General features: G+C 52.9%; 1 protein-coding gene and 1 long non-coding RNA gene across 5 annotated transcripts in view; both read left to right on the top strand.

The window, feature by feature from the left end:
- Tcof1 (treacle ribosome biogenesis factor 1) overlaps positions 1-16,652 on the top strand; it is a 33,290-nt gene extending 16,638 nt beyond the window's left edge. The window contains exons 12-24 of one of the 4 annotated variants that reach the window (XM_023715287.1): positions 27-230; positions 2,658-2,795; positions 2,975-3,136; positions 3,265-3,516; positions 3,614-3,826; positions 4,989-5,099; positions 9,570-9,756; positions 10,826-10,944; positions 12,261-12,353; positions 12,547-12,793; positions 13,321-13,406; positions 14,472-14,652; positions 15,969-16,651. In XM_023715287.1, coding sequence (XP_023571055.1) covers positions 27-230; positions 2,658-2,795; positions 2,975-3,136; positions 3,265-3,516; positions 3,614-3,826; positions 4,989-5,099; positions 9,570-9,756; positions 10,826-10,944; positions 12,261-12,353; positions 12,547-12,793; positions 13,321-13,406; positions 14,472-14,652; positions 15,969-16,612 — 2,637 coding nt within the window. In that variant the 3' untranslated portion in view covers positions 16,613-16,651. Of the gene's footprint in view, positions 1-26; positions 231-2,657; positions 2,796-2,974; positions 3,137-3,264; positions 3,517-3,613; positions 3,827-4,988; positions 5,100-9,569; positions 9,757-10,825; positions 10,945-12,260; positions 12,354-12,546; positions 12,794-13,320; positions 13,407-14,471; positions 14,653-15,968 lie in introns of all 4 variants that reach the window. The other 3 variants (XM_023715288.1, XM_023715290.1, XM_023715289.1) reach the window with 3 other exon arrangements.
- Positions 16,653-17,653: 1,001 nt separating this feature from the next.
- Positions 17,654-20,086, top strand: LOC111816778. Its single transcript, XR_002821115.1, has 3 exons — positions 17,654-17,676; positions 18,320-18,371; positions 18,648-20,086. It is a non-coding gene; the product is annotated as an uncharacterized LOC111816778 (long non-coding RNA).
- The last annotated feature ends 42 nt before the right edge of the window (positions 20,087-20,128 follow it).

Raw genomic sequence — 20,128 nt, forward strand, 5'->3', positions numbered from 1 at the left:
CGCTTCTCTCTCACTGATCATCGCAGACAAAGTCTCTGGGGAAAGGCCTACAACAGCAAGCTGCCTCAGCACCCACCAAGGGGCCCTCAGGGCAAGGGGCCACCCCAGTTCCTCCTGGGAAGACAAGGCCCACTGTTGCACATGTTGGAGCTGAGGCTCCTGAAAGGTCTGAGAGCAGTGAGGAGGACTCTGACGACAGTGAGGCAGCAGCAGTCCTGACCCCATCACAGGTGAGACCTAGGAGGCACCAGCCCAGGCAACCCCCCTGGGGCTAAGTCAGGAGCCTCCTGTGAGCCTCCTTCCCCATTTTTCCGGTGCATCTCCTCTGCCCAGCAGCGCTCCGGGGTCTCCTTCATGATCCTGGACACTCCCATAGATTCTGGTGCTTTCCATAGACCCTACTGTATAGCTGCTCTCCTGGGGCTGCCTGGCTAGGGGCCACAGGTCCTGACCTTTGCATGGGTCCCCATAAAGGGCTGTGGACATGTGCACAATTTTTTGCAGCAGGGATGGGCAGTAGAGCATGTGCCAGGAAGGCAAGATGGAGTCACAACTTAGGGGTGTTCAGGAGAATGGCATCAAAGCCAAGGACTGAGCGACACATGGTGAAGTGGAAAGTAAAGTGCAAAGGCTGGGAGGAGGACACTTGGTTTGTTTGACATGTCTGGTGGGGTCACACCTCATTGGGAAGGGAAAGTGACAGCAGTCTTGAGCCGGACTATCCCAGCTCCACATCCTAGCGGGCGATGCATTCTAGGTACTCTGGTGTGTTGGAAATCAGTGCTCTCTCAGGATCTCACCTGTCACCTCCAGCAAGGCCTGCACCTGGGGAACTTTCTTGTCACCTAAGGGTGTGCCAAGCTCATAGAGCAGAAGCGGGAGTCAAGCCTCCCAGCCCAGAAGAACAGCGAGAAGTGAAGATAGCGTACTGCCTACACTCATCCGCCCCCTGTTGATTATTTTTAATTGTTGCTCTTGTTTTTTTTTTTTTTTTTCAATAACCACTCAGAAATTAGTTGTTTATTTTTTTTCCTGTACCAGAGTGCACATTTCTGGAGATTTTGTGGGTTTTGGGGTTGTTTTTTTTTTGTGTGTGTGTGTGTGTTTTAGGGAAGGGTCTACAGGGTGTTCAGGGTCTCACTACTAGATTGGACTTGTAGTGATGGGCCTGTTTACTGCCTCCCAAGAGCTGAGTTTCCAAGCGTGCGTGCCACTACCCCCAGTCTCATTTGCCTCTCAGCGTGCCCTGGGGGTGGGGCCGGTGCTGCAGGCCCAGGGATTGAACCCCTGGCCCCTGTGCCTGCTTGCAGGCTCTTTAACCCACTGAACTATTTGGCTGGCCCTCTGGAGGGCTTTTTGTCCACTTCTTGTTGACTTCTGACTCCTAAGGTTGCAGATTCCTATAGCGAGGTTCTAGACTGCCTGTCCTCCCCACTCAGCCCAGCAGGCTCCTCTCCTGTGTCTGGCTGCAGCCACACATCCCACACCCAGGGCCTCCCAGCTCTCACTGTGCAGATCACTTAACTCTATCTTCCCACCCGAGCCTCCCACCTGTACCATGCAGTAGGCGTTTTATTTTTGTTCTTTGAACCATAGGTTATTTAAAAGTGGGTTGTTTAATTTCCAAATATCTGGGATTACCCAGGTTTCTTCTGTTGTGGATTGCTCATTTAGTTTTCTGTGGTTGGAGATCTCATCTTTTGTATGACTTCAGTCCTTTTCTGTCTTAAGAATCATTAGGATAGGGTGGTCTTCATGGCTTATGTTTGGTCTTCTCACCTCTGTGCTATGCTGACAAGCCCGCTGCAGTAATAGCCTGCACTCGACTTTTTGCTTAGTCTTGTTCAAGGTGGAAGGAATACTGGAAGTGAAGGTGTCTTCCAACACTGCCCAGATGACATCTCTGAGCAAGGCGAGGCCTTGAGTTGCTGCCAGATTGCCCACTCTGTTTCACGTGAGCAGGCCTTGTTCTCACCCCTGTCAAGGATCTCCTTCTGGAAATCCCTGTTTGTCACTCTCATGGCTCTAGATCTGCATTTGCCAGAGACCCCGACAGGCATTGTAGGACTCAGGATAATTGTTTTAAGATTCAGTTAAGCTGAAGAAGACTTGTAACAACAGTGCTTTCTTCTGTTTGGATCTGTTATGTTTGGTTCCTGGCTCCCACTTCTTGGACTAAGGTGGCAGCTCAATCTCTCTAGCTCAGCATTCCACCCAGCAGGGAGGAAAAAAAGGGCATATTTCATATTCCTTTTGTGGCGCTCAATTTATATTTCATTAGCCAGAATTTAATAACATGGTGACCTAGCCGAAAGGACACCTAGAAAAGTTTTTTTCTGAGATTCCTTATATTTAGCTAACACAAAAAAAGTACTTACTGTAGAGAGTTTGAATGTTTAACATGTGTCAGGCACTATGTTAAGCACTGAGTCTCCTGTTTAATCCTCATCATAGCTCTATAGATGGGTCTTGTCATTATCCCCATTTTCTAGAGGAGAAAACTTGAGTCATAGTAAGATGCAGTGATTTATTCCAATCACATGGCTGTTACATGGAGGAGCCAAATCCAAGCAGGCCTCTTGTTCTGGAACAGCAGTCTTGGCTCATTGCATTCCTGCATGTCCCCTTCTTTCCATAATTCCTTTCTCTCCTTCCAGGTGAAAGCCTCAGGCAAAACCCCTCAGGCCAAAGCCAGCCTAGCTTTCACCAAAGCATCTACAGTCAAAGGGGCAGCGTCAACTCCTGGGAAACTGGTCACTCCAGTTGCTAAAGGCAAACCAGGGCCCATGGCCAAGGCAAGTGGGGTCAGAAGCCGCAGAGTGTTGGAGATTAGGGGAGAAAGGAGCAACCAGCAGGCACCACAGCCTGGACCAGTGACTGGGGCGGCAGCCTCACTGTCACCGTGGTGGGGGCTTAGCCTAGAAGGAGCTGTGCTGTCTGCTTCCTCTCCCAATACCATCATCTCCCAATCCAGGGGAAGCCGCCAGTGAGAGCCCTCCAGAACAGTGCCATCTCAGCAAAGGGCCAGGCATCTGTGCCAGCTGTGGAGAAAGCAGTGACTGCAGCAGCCCATGCTGAGAAGGACTCAGAGAGCAGTGATGAGTCCTCCGAGAGTAAGGAGGAGGTGCCAACCCAGGTAGGCCCTGAACATGGCCAGGAGCAGCCCTGTGCTGTACCCTCTGCTGGGGTCTGCTTGTGTACTGAGGTCTCAGTCCTAACAGAGGCACAGCTCTGTTCACCCTGCTTCTCCATGCCTTCCCTCAGGCTTTCTCCTCACTCTCCCTCAAGGCAAAGCCCACAGGGAAGACCTCTCAGGTCAGAACTGCCCCAGCCCTCACCAAGCAGTCCCCCAGGAAGGGCACCCCTCCAGCACTCCCTGGGAAGACAGGGCCTGCAGCCACCCAGGCCCAGGTAGGGAAGCAGGAGGAGGACTCAGACAGCAGCAGCAGCAGCGAGGAGTCAGACAGTGATGGGGAGACACCAGCACCCCGGACACCAAACACAAACCCCACCCAGGTGAGGCTGCACACCACCGCTCCCTATCTGGAAAGGCCTCCTGTAGCCTGTCCCACCCCCCACATACCACCCCCTATCTTGCCTTTGTCACTGCCAGCTGAAGCCCTTGGAAAAGACTCCTCAGGTCAGAGCTGCCTCAGCCCCTGCCAAGGAGTCCCCCAGGAAAGGCACCTCTCCAGCACCCCCTCGGAAGACGGGGCCTGTAGCCACCCAGGCCCACATGGAGAAGCAGGAGGAAGACTCAGATAGCAGCAGCAGCGAGGAGTCAGACAGTGACGAGGAGATGCTGACAGCAGGGACTGCAACCCAGGTGAGACCTGCCAACCCTGCTAGCCACTGGCACACATTTAGTTGAAACTTGAATTGAAGTACAATGAGGAAGAAAGCAGATTTGGAACCTGGCTCAAGGATCCTTAGGTGAAGCCTGCTACAAACACCCCACCCCTAGGTGCTCCTTTAGGCAGATGCACCAATCCCATGGAACACACTGAGCCAGCCCATCCACATGGCTCTTGAAGCCAATCCTCATGCAAGAGTCATGAAGAGACTTGTTGAGGGGCTTATAATTTTTTTGCTTGAATCCCAGGAGCCATGAGGCCTGGGGAGGTCACATCCCTCATCTGGGCCTGGGACTTTACATAGGAAGGTACAGCCTGAGTGGGGGCCTGTCTAACTTTACTGCAGAGCCTGAGCTGGGGGCATGGGAGAGAAGGAATGAGAAACTGTCTGCAACAGTTTATTCTCTCAGAATGCACAGAATGCACAGGGACCAGGGCTGGCTATGTCCTGCAAAGAAATTTCAGGGTTTCAGACTTGAGTTAGTGCTCAGGCAAATGGTGGAAATGACTGACCCGGGGCTAGTGAGGAAACAACAACTAGCATTGAGCTTGGGTGTCAGAAGAGACAGCAGGAAGGTAGCAACTAGAGCAAATGAGGGGCGTCCCTGACAGTTGTCCACAAGGATGACCTTGTGGAAGTACATCCTTATAGCCAAATCTGTTTTGTAAAGGAACCAGGATGTCTCCCCAGCAGGCCACACTAGACCCCTTAGATTTCTGTTTTCCTGATGTGTAAAACAAGCACCAAGAACTAATTTAAATTCTCCTATCTTTAACCTCTGCCTTTGGTGCAAACTGTAGGACATGAAGGACACCTAGCCAGGTGACAAGAAGGCGTAGCAGCCTACAGAAGCCTTCTCCATGGCACCTACATTTAGCTAGGAGTGTTAGAGCCAGATCTAACTGGGGACCACTGACCACTTGTCACAGGCTGCTGTCTCCTCCCCTTCAGACCCCGGCCATCGGCACCAAGACCTAGCCTTTGGCTGGGTCTGAAATTATATCGTTCAGGTTCAGAGTCCATTCCAGAAAGCAGATGACAGGGGGGAGGCTTGTGTTTCTGGGGCTGTGAGATGTGCCAGGCCAGCGATGCCCACTCAGCTGTGGGTGCTCATTCAGGCCTTTTTCCTGCAGAAGAATATTACCTCAAAAATTGCTAAGAGCAACGCCCTAACCCCAGTTCCCCCAGAGAAGAACCCCAAAGGATCCTCGGAGAGCAGTGATGAAGAGCTGCCCTCCAGCCAGGTAGGCTACATCGTATTCCTGCAGACGCACAAGTGGGGAACTGGGCTGGGAAGAGAGCAGATCTTCCTGTAGGGAAAATCTCACCACCTTCAGACAGCACTGGACAGCTTCCCTCCTGTGGATACAGCTGGCTGAACAGGAAGCCCAGGAGGCAGCTGCAGAGTTAGTCCGAGAAGCTTTAGAGCCAGGTGGTGAGAAGTCACAGCCAGCTCCCTGCCAGTTCTGTGACCCCGGGCAAAGGCCTTTGACCCCTCTGAGGTTCTGTCACAGATGTGAGACAAGGCAGAGACGGTGCCCTGGGCACACACCCCTGCCTGAGCAGGAGGGCAGTCGTTCTGTTCCATTTAACAGGTTAGGAGTGAGACCTCTAGGGGCTGGGGAGATGGCTTAGTAAGGGCCTGAGTTCAATCCCCGGTTCCACAAAAGAAGTGAGACCTCTAGTGCTCATAAAGGAGCTGAGGAAAGGCACAAACACACCTGGCTGGCTCCCTGTGTCTCCTTGTTTCCTGTCTGGGACCAGGAGGCTTCCTGTGAGACTATAAGTTGTACAGGCCTGGCCCACATGTCTGTCTGTCCTGAGTACCTGTGACAGCTTTGCCTACTCTGCTGCACCCATCCCTTCCCAGAGCAACCTGGCAGGTGAAACAGTCCACCTCCTCTCTGACAGAGGCTCGAGGAACCAGCTGGGGTGCTTCTTGGGAGCAGACAGAACTGCCCAGTTCTCCCGAGCCCCACTACCAATTGCCCCAGCGTCTCCCTTCTATGTCATGGGCCATGTTCTTGACCATCCATCACATCTGGGTGAGGCTCTTCACACACCTCCAGTATTGGGGTACTTACTGCCTCTCTTTCCCCCCCCCCCCCCCGGAATCAGGGATTGAACTCAGGCTCTTGCGCTTGTCAGGCAAGCGCTTAATCTCCTGAGCCATCTCCCTGGCCCCTAACTGCCTCTCTTTTAAAGCAGGGATTACAACAATAAGGACGAGCAACTGCAGCTGATATTGATCCCTTCTGTGAGCCAGGCACTGTTAAGACTGGCATTTCCTTACTGTATTCAGTCCCCCCAAGTACACAGGAAGGAACCTTAGAGAAGTTGAAGGTCCTGCCCTGCCTCTAATCGCACACCATCCACCTCACCCGCTCCCTGGCAACTGCTCTCCTCGGCTTAGCCTTTGCCCTCTGGCTCACTGGAGACACACCCTTGAGGGCTCTGTCTTTCCAAGAGGGAAAGGCTGCTGGGCCTTGCTCTGTGGAGGTGGGCTGACATAATTAAAATTAACATTCTCCTTAAATCAAACCATTAAGTCGGTATGTTAGCCCCTGAAGATTCTGGCATTCCTGTTTAAAAAGCAGAAAGGAAAAATGTGGTGGTTAGTATATTACCCCAGGGGGACTTAGGGAACATGGGTGCAACACAGGAAGCTGTGGCCTCCGACCACCCGGGGGGCTTCAGCTCCTCGGTTCCCTGCTCTCTGGTTAGGGTCTCTGACATTGCTGGGTACTCCATCAAGCACATCTGTGTTGAAAGTGTTCCTTTTTTTTTCTTAGTAGCCCACCAGTAGGGCTAGGTGCTGGATGGCAAGTGGGGGACCAAGCCTCAGGCTTTGAGACGGGGAAATAGACTGGCTCCGTTTCCAGGCCCTCACTGTACCTCAGCCCTGTTGTATAAAGCATGGCCTGGGTGGCACCAAGTTAAGCAGAAAAGGAGTGCATGCAGATGGCTCGATTGGTTTGTTCGTGGTGTATGCGTATCACATGTTGTAAACCATAAACGTATGTAGTTTGTGCCTACCAATGAAAATTTTAGTTAAAAGTTGAAGTAGCCCTGTCCTTAAAGTTTCAGGTGAGTCAGAAAGAAAAAGAAACCCTGTACAAAACACAAGTTAGTACTGCAGTTCTAGAAGGAGCTCTTGCCTGGTCCCTGGAACTGGTTTGTTGGCCATGCTGAGGCCAGTTGCCCCCTCTGGATCCGGTCTTCTCATCCCCTGGGAAGAGCCTCTCCTGCTGTACAGCCCAGTGCCACATTCCCGAAGAGTAGAATCTCTGCATTTCCTGAGGTGGACTCTTACAGGGTCTGAAAACCCATCCCCATAAGGCATTTTTAGGTTTTCTCATAGTAGGATTGAACCTGGGGCTTCTTGTGTGAAAGGCAAGCATCTGGCATTGAGCTGCATCCCCACCCCTTTGACTTGCTTTAAATATGATAGACAGGGTCTCACTAAATTGCCCCAATAGCTTCCTACTCATGAGGCCCCACCCCCAGCCTCTGGAGTGGCTGGGACTACAGGTGTGTGCCATCGCACCCTGCTGTGCTCAGCTCCCTGGGACTCAGATGTCAACTAGAAAGAGCCCTGGGGCTCCCTCTGGGCCCCAGGTGCCTAGATGCTATTTGGAGGTATGGCCAAAGGCTCAGGCAGGGAAAGTTCCACTGCTTTGCTTCCATTCCACTTCTCCAACCAGCCCCCAAGTGGACCCTGCATGTGCTGTGCTTTGCCATTTTCCTTGAGTGAGCCCAGTGGGGGTTGTTGGTAGCCTTTCAACTAGTGGGAAATTGAGGCTTAGGAAACCTAGGAATGTGGCCACCTAGGGCAGTCCTGGGAACAAACAAGTCCCCCACGCCCTGTGGCAGCATAGCCTCCTTTTTTGAATGTTGCAGACCTGATTGTTGTGTTCCTGCCGTGTACAGCAGCACTGGGCTGTGGGGCCCCTGGGCCCCACCCCACCCTCTTCATCCGGGCCCTGCACCACCACCCTCCCACGGCCCAAGGCTGGGATAGGGTGGCGTGGGCAGGAGGAGCTAGGAGGAGGCTTTTGCTGCTGAGCTGCTTTTAACATCCCAAGACGCTATTGTTTGCCTCAGTGGGTTCGTTGCCTCTCTTGGTCCCCGACAATCTGTTCCTGTCTTCTCACATATATATAGATCCCCTCCCTCCGCAGCAAGCCTTCTCCCACTTTCCATCCTTCTCTTTTTCATCATGTGGGAAGGGAGGCTCTGGAAGTGGCAGATCAGAGCAGTGGCGGGGGAGGCTATTTGGCAGGGTAGGAAGGGCCTGAGCCCAGCAGACTTCCAGGGGGGCGGGGGCTTTTTGTTTCACTTTGACTTTACCTCTCACCATGACACCCCAGGAGATGCACAGGGTGTTGTGCCAGGCAGAGATTCTTCCCCAGACCTTCCTGCCACTGTCCCCTCCCTCTCCCTTCCACAGCATCAAGCAGCTCCTTCTGTCCCGAATCTCCCTTCTAGCCAGAGCAGGAATAGACCTTGAACTGGCTCTGACATTTCAGAACTGGGAAGCAGACATCACCAGCTCCCCTGCTTGTGGCTCATGCCTTCACTAGCCAAGGACTTTTGGAAGGAAATGGATGGAAGCAGAGTGCCCTGGTATGCTTTCAGGGAGCCGTAGTGTTAGGCCAGGCTGGCCAGTTCCAGGGTGCTGCTGCTGCTGCTGCTTCCTTGCATTTCCTCCAACTGTTCCTGGGAAGTGAGAAGCAGCCCTAGAGGAGGTAAATGGCCTCCCACCCTTCCCAGCCTCGGCGGCCCTGAGCAAGTGCACAGTGTGCGTACCCTCCATTCTCTTCCTAGCATCCCTGGTTTGAAGCTGCAGTGAGACCTGTTGTTTCATCAACCAGATTTCAGTGTGTAGTTTTAAATAATAAGGCTTTTCTTTTTTCCTTTTTCTTTTAAGCAGGACCATGATACAGTATCACATCTTAGAAACTGACCTACCAAGTAGTGTCCCTACTTCCCCATTTTTTCATGAATGGTACTTTTCATAGAGTCCAAATACAGACCCCACGAACTGCATTGAGTTGTTTGTTCTTTAATTCTTTTTTTTTTTTTTTTTCTGGAACTGGAGATTGAACTCAGGCCCTTGTGCTTGGCAGGGACGCGCTTATTCTACTGAGCTATCTTTCTGGCCGTAGCCCTTAATTCTTAAAGCTATTCCATCTTCCTTCCCTCTCCTCATTTTTTTCATGTAGTTCATGTGTTGATGAAACTAGGTCATTGGAGCTGGGGTCTGCGTCAGAGGCTCTGGGATGGGCAGCTAGATTTCACACACTTCCTGGCAATGGTGTGTCATGGCCCAGCCACTGGGATGCTTTTTAGAGCACCATCTCTGAAGTCAGCCTGAGGAAAGGAGGCTAAGGAGGACGTGCTGGTTCTGGCATGGCTTTCTGTAGTCTGTAGGGTGGACTCCCCTCTGTGCCCCTGTGGTCGCTATGCGAGGGAGGCAACACTGCCAACTTCAGGTTCACTGTGAGTGTCGCATGGGCCCCTGTGGCCCATGAGGTGCTGTACTGGGACATGGAGATGCGTGGGTAGCAGCAGCTAGGAGAGCTCCAACTCCCTCGCTGCCCCTGAGCTTCTTGGATCCTAATTTTGTACAGCCCTCCCCCACCCCCATCTTCCCTTCCCCTGGCCAAACCTTTAATCACTTGAGGGGATGTGTTTTGTTTTTGTTTTTCAAGGTGATTAAACCCCCTCTGATTTTTGTCGACCCTAATCGTAGTCCAGCTGGCCCGGCTGTGACCCCCGCACAAGTGCAGGCTGCAGGTACCCCAAGGAAGGCCCGGGCCTCCAGCAGCAGTGCTGGGAGCTCCTGCTCTGAGAGCGAGGATGAGGACGTGATCCCTGCCACACAGTCCTGCACACCTGGTGAGCACCGCTCTGTTGCATCTGACTACACAGCTACCGGCTGAGGACAGGGCTCTGGCCCCAGTTCTGTTAGCAAGTCATTGGTCAGGAGGGCTTGGGCCAGGTCTGTGGCCCTGTGCCATCACCCAATGAGGGGCTGGCTCAGACTTGTGATTCTGGGGGATGTTTCTAAGGCTTCTCTGTGCTGGCTGGCGGGGTGGGCAGAACAGATAGTAGCTAGGAACTGCAGACCAGGATGACTGGAGCGAATGGGCTGGGTCAGGGGGAGCTTCCCCTCCCTGCTGGCAGGTAAGCAGGGCCATTGCAGTGAAGGACTTTTCTGTCAGCAGAAGGCAGGCCAGATCTGGGGTGCCCTTGCTGTCTAAGAATGTGATTCCACCAATACCATCGGAAAATGGTTAATATTTCTATTATTGTACCCTTCAATAAGCAAATATTATCTGATACTGATGAGAAAGGTAGGTTAGCACAAAAGGAAAAATATGACCTGTAGCCCTGCTGCCTAAGTTGTTACTGCTAGCAGTCACACCTGCTAACTTGACCAGAGACTGCACCGAACAAGGTGCTCGGTCATCCTCAGGGTTTGCTGCAACGCTGGTGCAGTTTTGTCATCACTTCGCTACGCTGTGATTCCTGCTACCTACAAAGTAGCATGCTGTTCCTTCAGCCAGTTCTGCACCAGAGAAGGGGAAGAATCGTGTTTGGGGCTGTGAGAAGCAGCTGTGCAGCAAGCACTGATGGGAGGCCGGAGCCTGTGCAAATGCCCCACCTGCTTGTCCCAAGAGACCATTTAGGCTACAAGGAGTCTTTGACACAATGTTCTGTTGCGTTGCTCAGGAGTAGCATCTTGACCAGCTTAAGGAGAGTGAGTGGGGAGAAAGCCTGGGACCACAGCCACTTTGGGGCACTGAGCCTTGTCAAGTGACACAGTGACAATCTCTGGCTGGCAGGCTCAGGGAAGGAGCTGAACAAGCTCCTTACTCCGTGCGCCATAGGGTCTGTGGTAGGTCCCCAGGAAAGCGGGGCCACTGTCTTCTGTGCCCACATCCGCCCACATCTTTCATTTCAGCTGTTAAAACAGATGTGACTGTGCCCGCTGCCCCCACAAGGACAGCCGCCAGAGCCAGCACCAGTAAGGAGTCCACCCGGGCATCAGAAGGCAAGAAACAGGAAGCAGCAGTCTCTCAGGTACCTAGGACCAGGGAGGGCCATGCGGCCGGTGGGCAAAGGCCCCTGTGCTCATACTGCATCATGTGCCATAGGGTAGACATGGTGGCTTCCCAGCCTCCCAATCTCAGCATCATCAGGAAGTGTCCAGGCAGAACCAGCTTTGCTTCCAGAGTCCCCTGTCAACCTTTTCCAGCATAGTGGGCTTTTGTCATTTTTTTCCTCCGGTGGAGTGCCATAAACAAAAGTTGTCCTTTTTAATGGCTCAGAATGACTTTTAACATTCTTCTCAGCTTTCATCCTTTTCGGTGCATTGTTATTTGGCTCTTTCCTGAACTAAAAATTCAATGGGTAAGGTTCATGGTCGTAGTTGAGATGATAAAACTGGGCACCACTGAGTGCTGTGGTTGGCCAGGATCAGGCAAGACCAGAACCCAGGTTTCCTGGCTATCACACCCCCTCCTTCTGAGAGGACAAGAGAGAGCTGTGGTGCACTGGGGAGTTGGGCGTCACCAGCTAGGGCCAAAAGCTGCGAGGGGGAGGGGGACAGGTTGTGGGCACTGTACCCGAAGTCCTGCATCCATCAGCCGCTCAGCCAGCAGATGATGCTGAGCATCTGTCCGGCCCAGGTCCTGGGCTGTAGCAGGACCAAGGCAGGGAGGTCCTTGTCATTTCCATCATAGCAGGGAAATAGCTATTACACAAAAGAGCCAAATGGAAATGAAGTCCTTGCAAGTGTCAGGATCTCTGAAGGAAACAATATAATCCAGAGAATAATAGTGACCTGCTTTAGGAAGGATAGGCAGGGAAGATCTCCCCAAGGAGGGCAGGGGAGCCCCAACTTTGAGGACTCTCTGGAAAAGCATGTGGGTTAAGGAAAATCAGGAAAAGCTGGAGTTCTGGATCAGTAAGCAGTTGCAGGATCTTAGCAGGGCCACAGGAGCCTAGGTGCTCTCACGGAGGTTTATGATCAGGGCCCTCCTGGGTTCTCCGTCCGTAACCGCTAGTGGGCACAGGAAATAGTAGTGTACCCAGGGAGCCCCAAGAAAGTGCAATTGAATGGTGAGCTGCCTGAGTTCTTGGGCTGCTTCTCTCTGCCTTTGGCTGGAGCTGCTTCTGTGCTCTTTGTGAACAAGGCAATTTGTTCACAACCTGAAGCCTGGCACCCATCTCTATCCATATGGTAACGTCCCTTTGCCCCTCAGTCCCCAGCTGCAGCCCATGACGTGCCTTGTCAGGTTCTCTCTTATAATCCAGCCAGATGAGATCTAGCCAGGCATGACATAGATGGCACCTGAAAATGCAAGGGTCTCAGGGCTGCCTCTCACTGCTCACAGGTGACAAGGAAGAACCCAGCTTCCCTTCCACTGACTCAGGCTACCCTGAAGGTCCTGGCTCAGAAAGCTGGTGAGGCTCAGCTTTCAAGTGAGGTGAGCATGGGGAACTGGGGACCAGACCGGCCTGGCCTCAGTGACCTGGCGTGTGAGAAGGACAGCACATAAGAGCTGTGGGAAGGACCCGACGTGGCCCAGCGCGTGTGAAGTGCCCAGCCCTGCAGCTGTGCTCAGCAGGCAGCAGCCCTCCCCACCTGACCTTGCCCTCTTTCTTCTTTCACCACATCAGGCTGGCAGTGCTACAGGAACGCTACCTGTGACACGTCCCCAGAACACCCCTGTCCAGACCAGAGTGGCCAACACACTCAAACAAGGCAAGCCCCCTGAAGACCAGCAGAATACAGCCACTTCTTCGGGCCACCTTAAAGCCAAAGCCCCTAGAAGCTCAGATGACAGTGAGGACAGCAGTGACAACTCTTCAGGGAGTGAGGAGGATGCTAAGGGACCTCAGATGGCCAAGTCAGCCTCCAAGCTGGGTGAGGTTGCCAAGGGGACCAGCCCAGGGACGGGAGCAGAAAGAGGCAGAGGAGTGGGCTGTAGAGCCCTAGACCCTGGCCTCGGGATGCAGCTTGAGCTGAGGCCTTGACCACATCCTTCTTCACTGGGTTTCAGTTTGCCTACCTGTATGATTCTATGAGGAAGTGTGTCCAAATGATTTCAGAGATCTAACTCAGCTTTTGGACCATTGGCAGCTTTCTGGTGTCAGGCTTCCTGTGGTGACCCCCAAGTCCCAGGACTGTGATTTTTTTCCCCATAGGGAAAGCAAATAAGAAAAATAAATAAATGTGAATAAGTGTAAGTAGGGCCTCAGGGTTTGGAAGTGAGAGCAGTGGCGATCACCTATCTCACCTAGGGATGGTGCTGATGTGAGGAGCAATAAACAGCTTTGGGTGGGAAGTGGGGCACATATAGAAAGACCAAGGCATCTCAGCCCCTCCTGGGGGCTCTGCCCTGCCTGGCTGATGGGCTACTGGAGACACCCAACAGGATACTTCTTCTACAGCAGGTCCGCCCCTCTCCAAGAGGGAGACCTTGGTGGAGGAGACCACAGCAGAGTCCAGCGAGGATGAGGTGGTGGCACCCTCTCAGGTAACTTCGAGGGTAGGGTTTGGGGTATAGTGTTTGGCCCAGCCTTCCCTGAAGTAGAGGGACAGAGCCCCTCCTCTTCCTGGAGCCCTGGGAAAAGTCCTGCCTCCGGGCAGCAGGTGTGGCCTGGCCAGCAGAATAGAGCCCAGCCTGCCCGCCCCCCCCCCCCCCCCAGACCAGGTGTGGTACTAAGATCTCAGGAATTTGAAGCCAGCCTGGATTACATGGCAAGTTTAAAGGCAGCCTGACCTGCCTTGCAAGACCCTGTCTCAAAAAACAAAACGAAAGGAATAGAGCCCACTCTGTCTCCTGCCCTAAGTCCCCTCTCTGTATAGAACCACAGGTAGCCCTTGGGGCCTGCAGAGAAGTTTAACCTGAATTTTAGGTGGTACCCAGACAAAAACATCCTTAAGCCAGGCATGGTGCCACAAGCCTATAATCCTAGCATTTAGGGAATCTGAGGCAGGCATGTCACAAGTTCAAGTCCTACCTGGGCAACTTAGCAAGACCCTGTATCAAAGTAGAAATCAAAGGTAGTGGTGCAGATATAGCTCAGTGGTAGAGCCCACTGGGCTCAAGCCCACAGCATTGCAGAGTTAATCTCTACAGGGCAAAGCTAGTGATTTTCTATTTACATTATAATAAGAAGTTTCCTCTTTAAATGTGCCTATCTAAAATTTACATTATGGGGCTGGAGAGATGGCTCAGTGGTCTAAAGCACCTACTTGAAACAAGCTTGGCAAAGCACAGGGACCGCGGTTCGATCCCCAGCACCACATGCCAGCCAGACCCGACCCCTGGTGGGCTGAGCTGGCCACACACACAATAAATAAATGTAATAAATAAAAATAAATAAATATTTTTAAAAAATCACTTCAATTTAAAAAATAAATAAATAAAATAAAATAAAATAAAATTTACATTAATTAAAGTAATTCAAGAGGCATGTACCGGAGCAGGACACCCTTGTCCTCAGTGCCCAGCCTGTGTGTCCAGGACGGGTGTGCTTCCAGCATGCTTCTTGGCTGGGGGTGGGCTTACAGCCTCTTTCACTCTGGGCTTCTTCAGTCTCTCCTCTCAGGTTATGTGACCCCTGGGCTGGCCTCGGCCAATAACCAGGCTTCAAAAACTACTGCCAGGCAAGAATCAAATTCTGGAGTTTCCTCTGTTCCACCCACCAAAGACGGCCCAGCCAGCAAGCAAGCAGCAGACTCGAAGCACACAGGAGGCACCGCGTCCCTTAAACCAGGTCAGTCGTGGGCCCTTCTTCTGTTCCCGCCAGCATGGTCCGCGGTGCCCGCGCCCAAGGGCTGTGCTCCTCTTGAGTACAGATGAGAGCTCGTGCAGCTGCAGGGTGATGCCTGCCCAGAAAGTAGCCATGAGCTTTGTCTCTGTTGTCTTTTTCCCTGCAAATGGGTTTGTGGTGTGGAATGTACTCAAAGCACAATTCCGACTGACTCCAGATCAGAACCCTGTTTTGGGGAGTCGGCACCCTGGGGCTGCCTGGCTTCACTCTAAACCCAGACAAGTGCCTGGTTACCCTGTGCCTCTGCGTCCTACCCAAGTAAGGCAGCAGTGATGCCTTCTCTCATCCCAAGATGTCACACACAGTATAGTCACATGTCATTGGACAGAGGGCCTGGGGACACAGTCGGTCAGCATGTGGTATGGAGTGCTCTCCTGGGCTCCTCTTAAGGGTGGACACCTTTAGGAACAAATCGCTGAATCCCCCTGAGAGCCAACATCAGAGCCATGCACCCCGTGCTGGCCAGAACAGGACAAAGACCTGGCCTGGTCACCTGGGAAAGTAGAGTGTGAAGGGGCCCACCCTCGGGCTTTTAGCTGCAGCTTCCCTGTGCTGGGTTAGAAGTCATTGCTCACTTTCTTCCCCAGTATTCTCTTTGTGAGAGGCGGGTGCAACCAGGAGACATTTTAGTGGGGGCTGTGGAAGGTTTTTTTTTACACGTGTAGTCAGCACACAATTATCAAAGGCAAGCAGAGGCGTGGAAAATTCTAAACAAAGGCTTCACCAGAAGTCACTGGCAGGCAGTAAACTGCTTAGTCAGCCGCCATGTGCATTCCCAGCACACACAGTGCTCCTGCATGCTGCCTGGAGCCTGGGTTCATAGCGCATGAGCCAAGTATCTACAGGGACTTCACTGGTATCAGAACCCCACAGGTGATAATCCCCCAGCTAACTCATTCTACAAACAGGGAAAGTGGGTCTCACCGCAGTGACAGCTAGTTGGTGATAAAGTCAGATGCAGAATCCAGATCTCCCAACTCCAGAGTTCTGACCAGGCCATACCATCTCCCTCTTGTCTCACTTTGATCTTGTTGCTAGATTTCAGGTCCTTTCCCTAACATACTGTGGAGTTACTGTCCATCCCGAGCCCTAACCTGAGCAGAGGTTTTTGTGTGAGGAGACACAGAGCTCTAGGTTAGAAGTGAGATCCTGGTGTGAGGACAGTGGGAGCTCAGGAGAGCAGATGAGACAGTGACCACTGGGCCTGACCCTTCCCATCTGCACTGTTGTCAGAGGAGGTGGCCCCTCTCTCTCCACAGGTGGGAAAGAGCCTGCCTCAGGCCCCACACCTCAGAAGCCCCGGAAGCCCAAGAAGAAGGCCGTGAGCATTGAAGCCTCCCTGCAGGCGCTGCAGAGCAGCATCACTGAGCGCCTCCTGGGCCAATCCCAGCCCCTGAATGAGGCACAGGTCCAGGCCTCAGTGCTAAAGGTCCTAACTGAGCTGCTGGGGCAGGAAAGGCAGAAAGCCACAGATACCACCAGGGAGAGCAGCAAGAAGGGCCGGAAGCGGAAGCTGTCGGGAGACCAAGTGGCCTCCAGGGCTCCCAAGGGCAAGAAGAAGAAGCAGCTGGCCTCGAGGGAAGGCAAGGAGGGTGCTGCTTCCTCTGAAAAGGCCTCAAGGACTTCTAAGGGGAAATCAAAGAGAGACAAAGCAAGTGGTGACATCAAGGAGAAGGGTTCTCCTGGCTCCGGAGGGGCCAAGGTCAAGCCTGAAGGGGCACTTCTGAAGGTAGAAAGTGGAGATCAGAATGACCCAAAGAGCAAGAAAGAGAAGAAGAAATCCAGTAAGAGTAAGTGTCCTCACTTCCCCAGGCCCACAGTGAGAATGTTGGGCCACATGGGTGGCAGGGATCCTCAGCCTCCTAGGCTTATTCCTCCTTACTGTGGAGCATGGGAGAAGTAGATTCCAGAATGCTCGAACCACACCATGGCCTCTCCCAGAAGCCAGAGTACTGTCTCACTGGGTCCAGCAGCACATGCATTTCCACTTGAGGGCTCTGGAAGTTGAGCTGAGGTTCCAGCCTGACGTGGACAGGAAAGGTGTCCTCTGCCATGTGGCCCAAGTCAGCAGATCTTTGAACAACCCTCTTGTGCCAAGTCCTGGGCTGCAGAATGGGCCAGAAACCAGAGCCTTGGAGTCCTCCCAGGCCTCGTCTTCTGTGCTCAGTTGCCTCTTAGCAGCCCTTCCTGAACTCTGTGCTACTATCAACACAGTCCTTCTGTCTTCAGGCCAGCCCCATTCTCTAGGGGCCCCTTATCCCCATTTTCCTAGTGGAAAACAGGCTTAGAGAAAGAAAGGCTGGTCAGGATGACCAGGTTTTACTGGGTGGAGCCAGTCCTCGGAAGCACTGCCCACTTGTTGCCCAGGTGAATAAAGCCATGCATGCCTAATGACCTTACTGCCCTAGAACCAGAGAAGGGCTACCCTCATGGCAGGTCCTGTGCCATCCAGTCATGTCCAGACCTTTCCTGAGTTCCCACTTTGGTTTTTAAATAGATGTATGGAGTTTTTAAAGAGTTAATTTAGAGTCAGGGATATAGCCCATTGACCAGCATGCTGAGGCCCTGAGTTTGATACTCTGTACCATTAGAAAAAAAAAAATAGCCATGATGCATGTGGTCCATGGACATGAGGCCAGCCCCCAAAGGCCTGTTTTGTTTGCTTGGTGGAACCGGGGATTGAACTCAGGTCCTTGTGCTTGCCAGGAAAGCCCTTATTCTACTGAGCTATCTCCCTGTCCCCTGAAGGCCTGTTTTGATGACTCCCTATGAGGTAGAGAGTTGAGAATTGGCCCCAGGAGCTGAGCGGCTGTGCCCAGTGGGCCTCCAGGCACAACCCCGGCAAAGGGCTGATAGGAAGCATACTTTCTTCCCTCAGAAAAAAAAGACAAGGAAAAAAAGGAAAAGAAAGAAAAAAAGGCCTCAGCCAAAGACTGTGTTTCACCATTCCAGAAGAAAAAGAAAAAGGTAAGAGTGCATTCTTTTTTTTTTTTTTCTTGGCGGAACTGGGGATTGAACTCAGGCCCTTGCACTTGCCAGGGAAGCGCTTGTTCCACTGAGCCATCTCCCCGGCCCCCAAGAGTGCGTTCTTAAAGGATCTCAGGCCAGAAAAAGAAGCCAGGACAAGCCCTGGGGTGAATGATAGCCCTTACCACGCCTAGATTTTGTCTCTGTACCCTTTCCCATCTTCAGCTGCAAAAGGGGATCTCCTGAGTAAGAGCGTCCCGGGTGTGCCCCTCCCCCAGCCTCAGGAAGCCATAGTTGTAGCCCTGCCCTGTCAAAGGTAGAAGTGGGGCAGCTGGGGGAGGTAGGTGCAGGAAAGACTCTGAGGGGTGGGAAGACCCTGTAGGCTGGTGTAGACTCCAGATGAGAGGAAGCATTATCGAGACCGTTCACCCTGGCCAGCAGGGTGTCCCCACAGAAAGCTCCCACACCTGTCTAGAGAAAGCTGAGCAAGGCCCTTGGGCTCCTTCCAGGAGAGAACATAGGCACCACCCCATCCCCTGAGGTCCCAGTGCATCCCCCACATGTTCTGGGGGCTGCTGTGGCTCAGCAGTTAGGCAGCAGTAGTGGAGAGATGCAGGGACTTGACTTGTTTCTTTCCTCGTAGAAGAAGAAGGCAGAGCCGACGACAGTGTGAGGAGCCGGGGAACCAGGTGCAGGTAAGGCTTCCTGACCTGCTTGCTGTCCTTTCCTCCAGTGGCCCAGGGGGCTGGAAGGAAGGAGGGTGGGGAGAGAAGCAGCCTTCCCCAGGGTTGGGCTCTGTGGGGCCACGTCAGGAGCTGCAGCTTCAGAAGATCCAGAACAGCAGTGGCAGTCCCCAAGTCTAGTGTTGAGTGATCAGTCAGTGCCCTCCTCTCCCTGCCTCAGAGGGGCCAGGCTTTATTCTCCTTGGTAAAGAAAACGGTTCAAACTCACTGGCTGTTTCTTTCCTCCAGGATCTTATTAGTGGAATGGTGACCATCCCAGGCCTCAGCCCTCTCTCTGCCTTCCGTGGGTCAGGACTGAATTCTGAATTTGCCCTCCCTTCACAGAAGACAGCAGCGAGCCTGAGGATCCTGATGTGGCCAGGCAGTGGGCTCGTAGGGGCCAGTCACAGGGGCGTGGCTCTGCCCTGGGCCCTCAGCCCACCTTCCTTCGCCATGGGCACTTCATAGAGATGTGTGCAGTATATCTATTTTTTTAAGTGACCTGCCTCCCTCCTTCACCTCCAGCACACCCCAGGGCCTCAGACCTCCCACTCCTGTGCTCTGCAGGCACAGCTGTTGCGTGCCACATGGACTTCAGTTGATCCTGAGACTTTGTCCTCTCCTGAGAACTCAAAAATAAAGGAGTTAAAGGAAAGGCACCAGCTCCAGTGCATCTGGGCCGGGTGCTGTGCAGTGGCTACTTGGAAGGGGTAGTGAGCTGGTGCCTGGCAGCAAATGGGCAGTGCCTCAGCTTTCTCTCCTGGGACAAGCTTGGTACCCAGTGAGGAAGGTGTTGGGTTGCTGGGGCTGACTGGGCCGGACAGCTTCCTGGAGGAGGTGACAGCGAGCTCCTAGGAGCCAAGGGTTGCTCTTGGTGGTTTCTGGAGGCTGGAGTCGTTTATAAATCCCAGAGGAGAGAAATGGCAGGGACCCTAGAAGCCATGTTCAAGAGGCAGAGCTCTAGTGAGAGCAAGCTCTTGAGGGTGGTAGTGGAGAACAGGAGACACGCGGGGCACAGGAAAAACAATTGGGAGCGATGGTAAGGGCAGGATGGGTCAGAGGCTCATGGGGTACTACGTGATAGCTGCTTCCTCCTGGAGTCCACAGAGGCCAAGCAGAAGAACTGGGGCTGAGGTTATAGAGCCCCAGGTTGGCCCTTGGGGCCTGAGGCCACTCCCTCCCCTCCCACAAGTATGCTGGTCCAGAGGTGGCAGAGAAGGGGCCTCATTGTGCTGACCCACAAAAGTTTTTAAACTTCTAAAGTGGAGCAGTTTTACCAACATTCTTGATTTCTGGGTCCTCCAGCTTAAGTCAGCAAATCTGGTGGGCGTGAGGGGTGTAACCTCCTGACAGCAGCGGGCTGGAGCTGAGGATGGGCCGGAGGCCGGGCATGAGCTCAGGAAGCCCTCTGCAGCCCCCACTTCCTGTCCATTCTTGACACCAAGGCCCTGTGTCTGCTGCCATCTGTCATCACACTTGTGCTGTTCTTAGTATAGAAATGGAATTGGGGACATGGGAAAATGGAAGCTGGACCAAGATGAGACTGCTTAAAAAATTACAAAAGTCTATTTCTTAGAAGTAAAGAGTATTTGAGTGTGTGAAACATGGAACTAAATGTGTCTGTATCCAAAGACTGCAGCCCCGGCCCCACGGGCCTGTTTCTAGGCCCTTGGGCTGCATTCCTGCGCCCCAGCCAGATTTAGGGACTTCGTTGACCTCCTTGGAATAAA

This window comes from Octodon degus, unplaced genomic scaffold (assembly GCF_000260255.1).
Source record: "Octodon degus isolate 3935 unplaced genomic scaffold, OctDeg1.0 scaffold00040, whole genome shotgun sequence".
Classification (NCBI taxonomy): Eukaryota; Metazoa; Chordata; class Mammalia; order Rodentia; family Octodontidae; genus Octodon; species Octodon degus.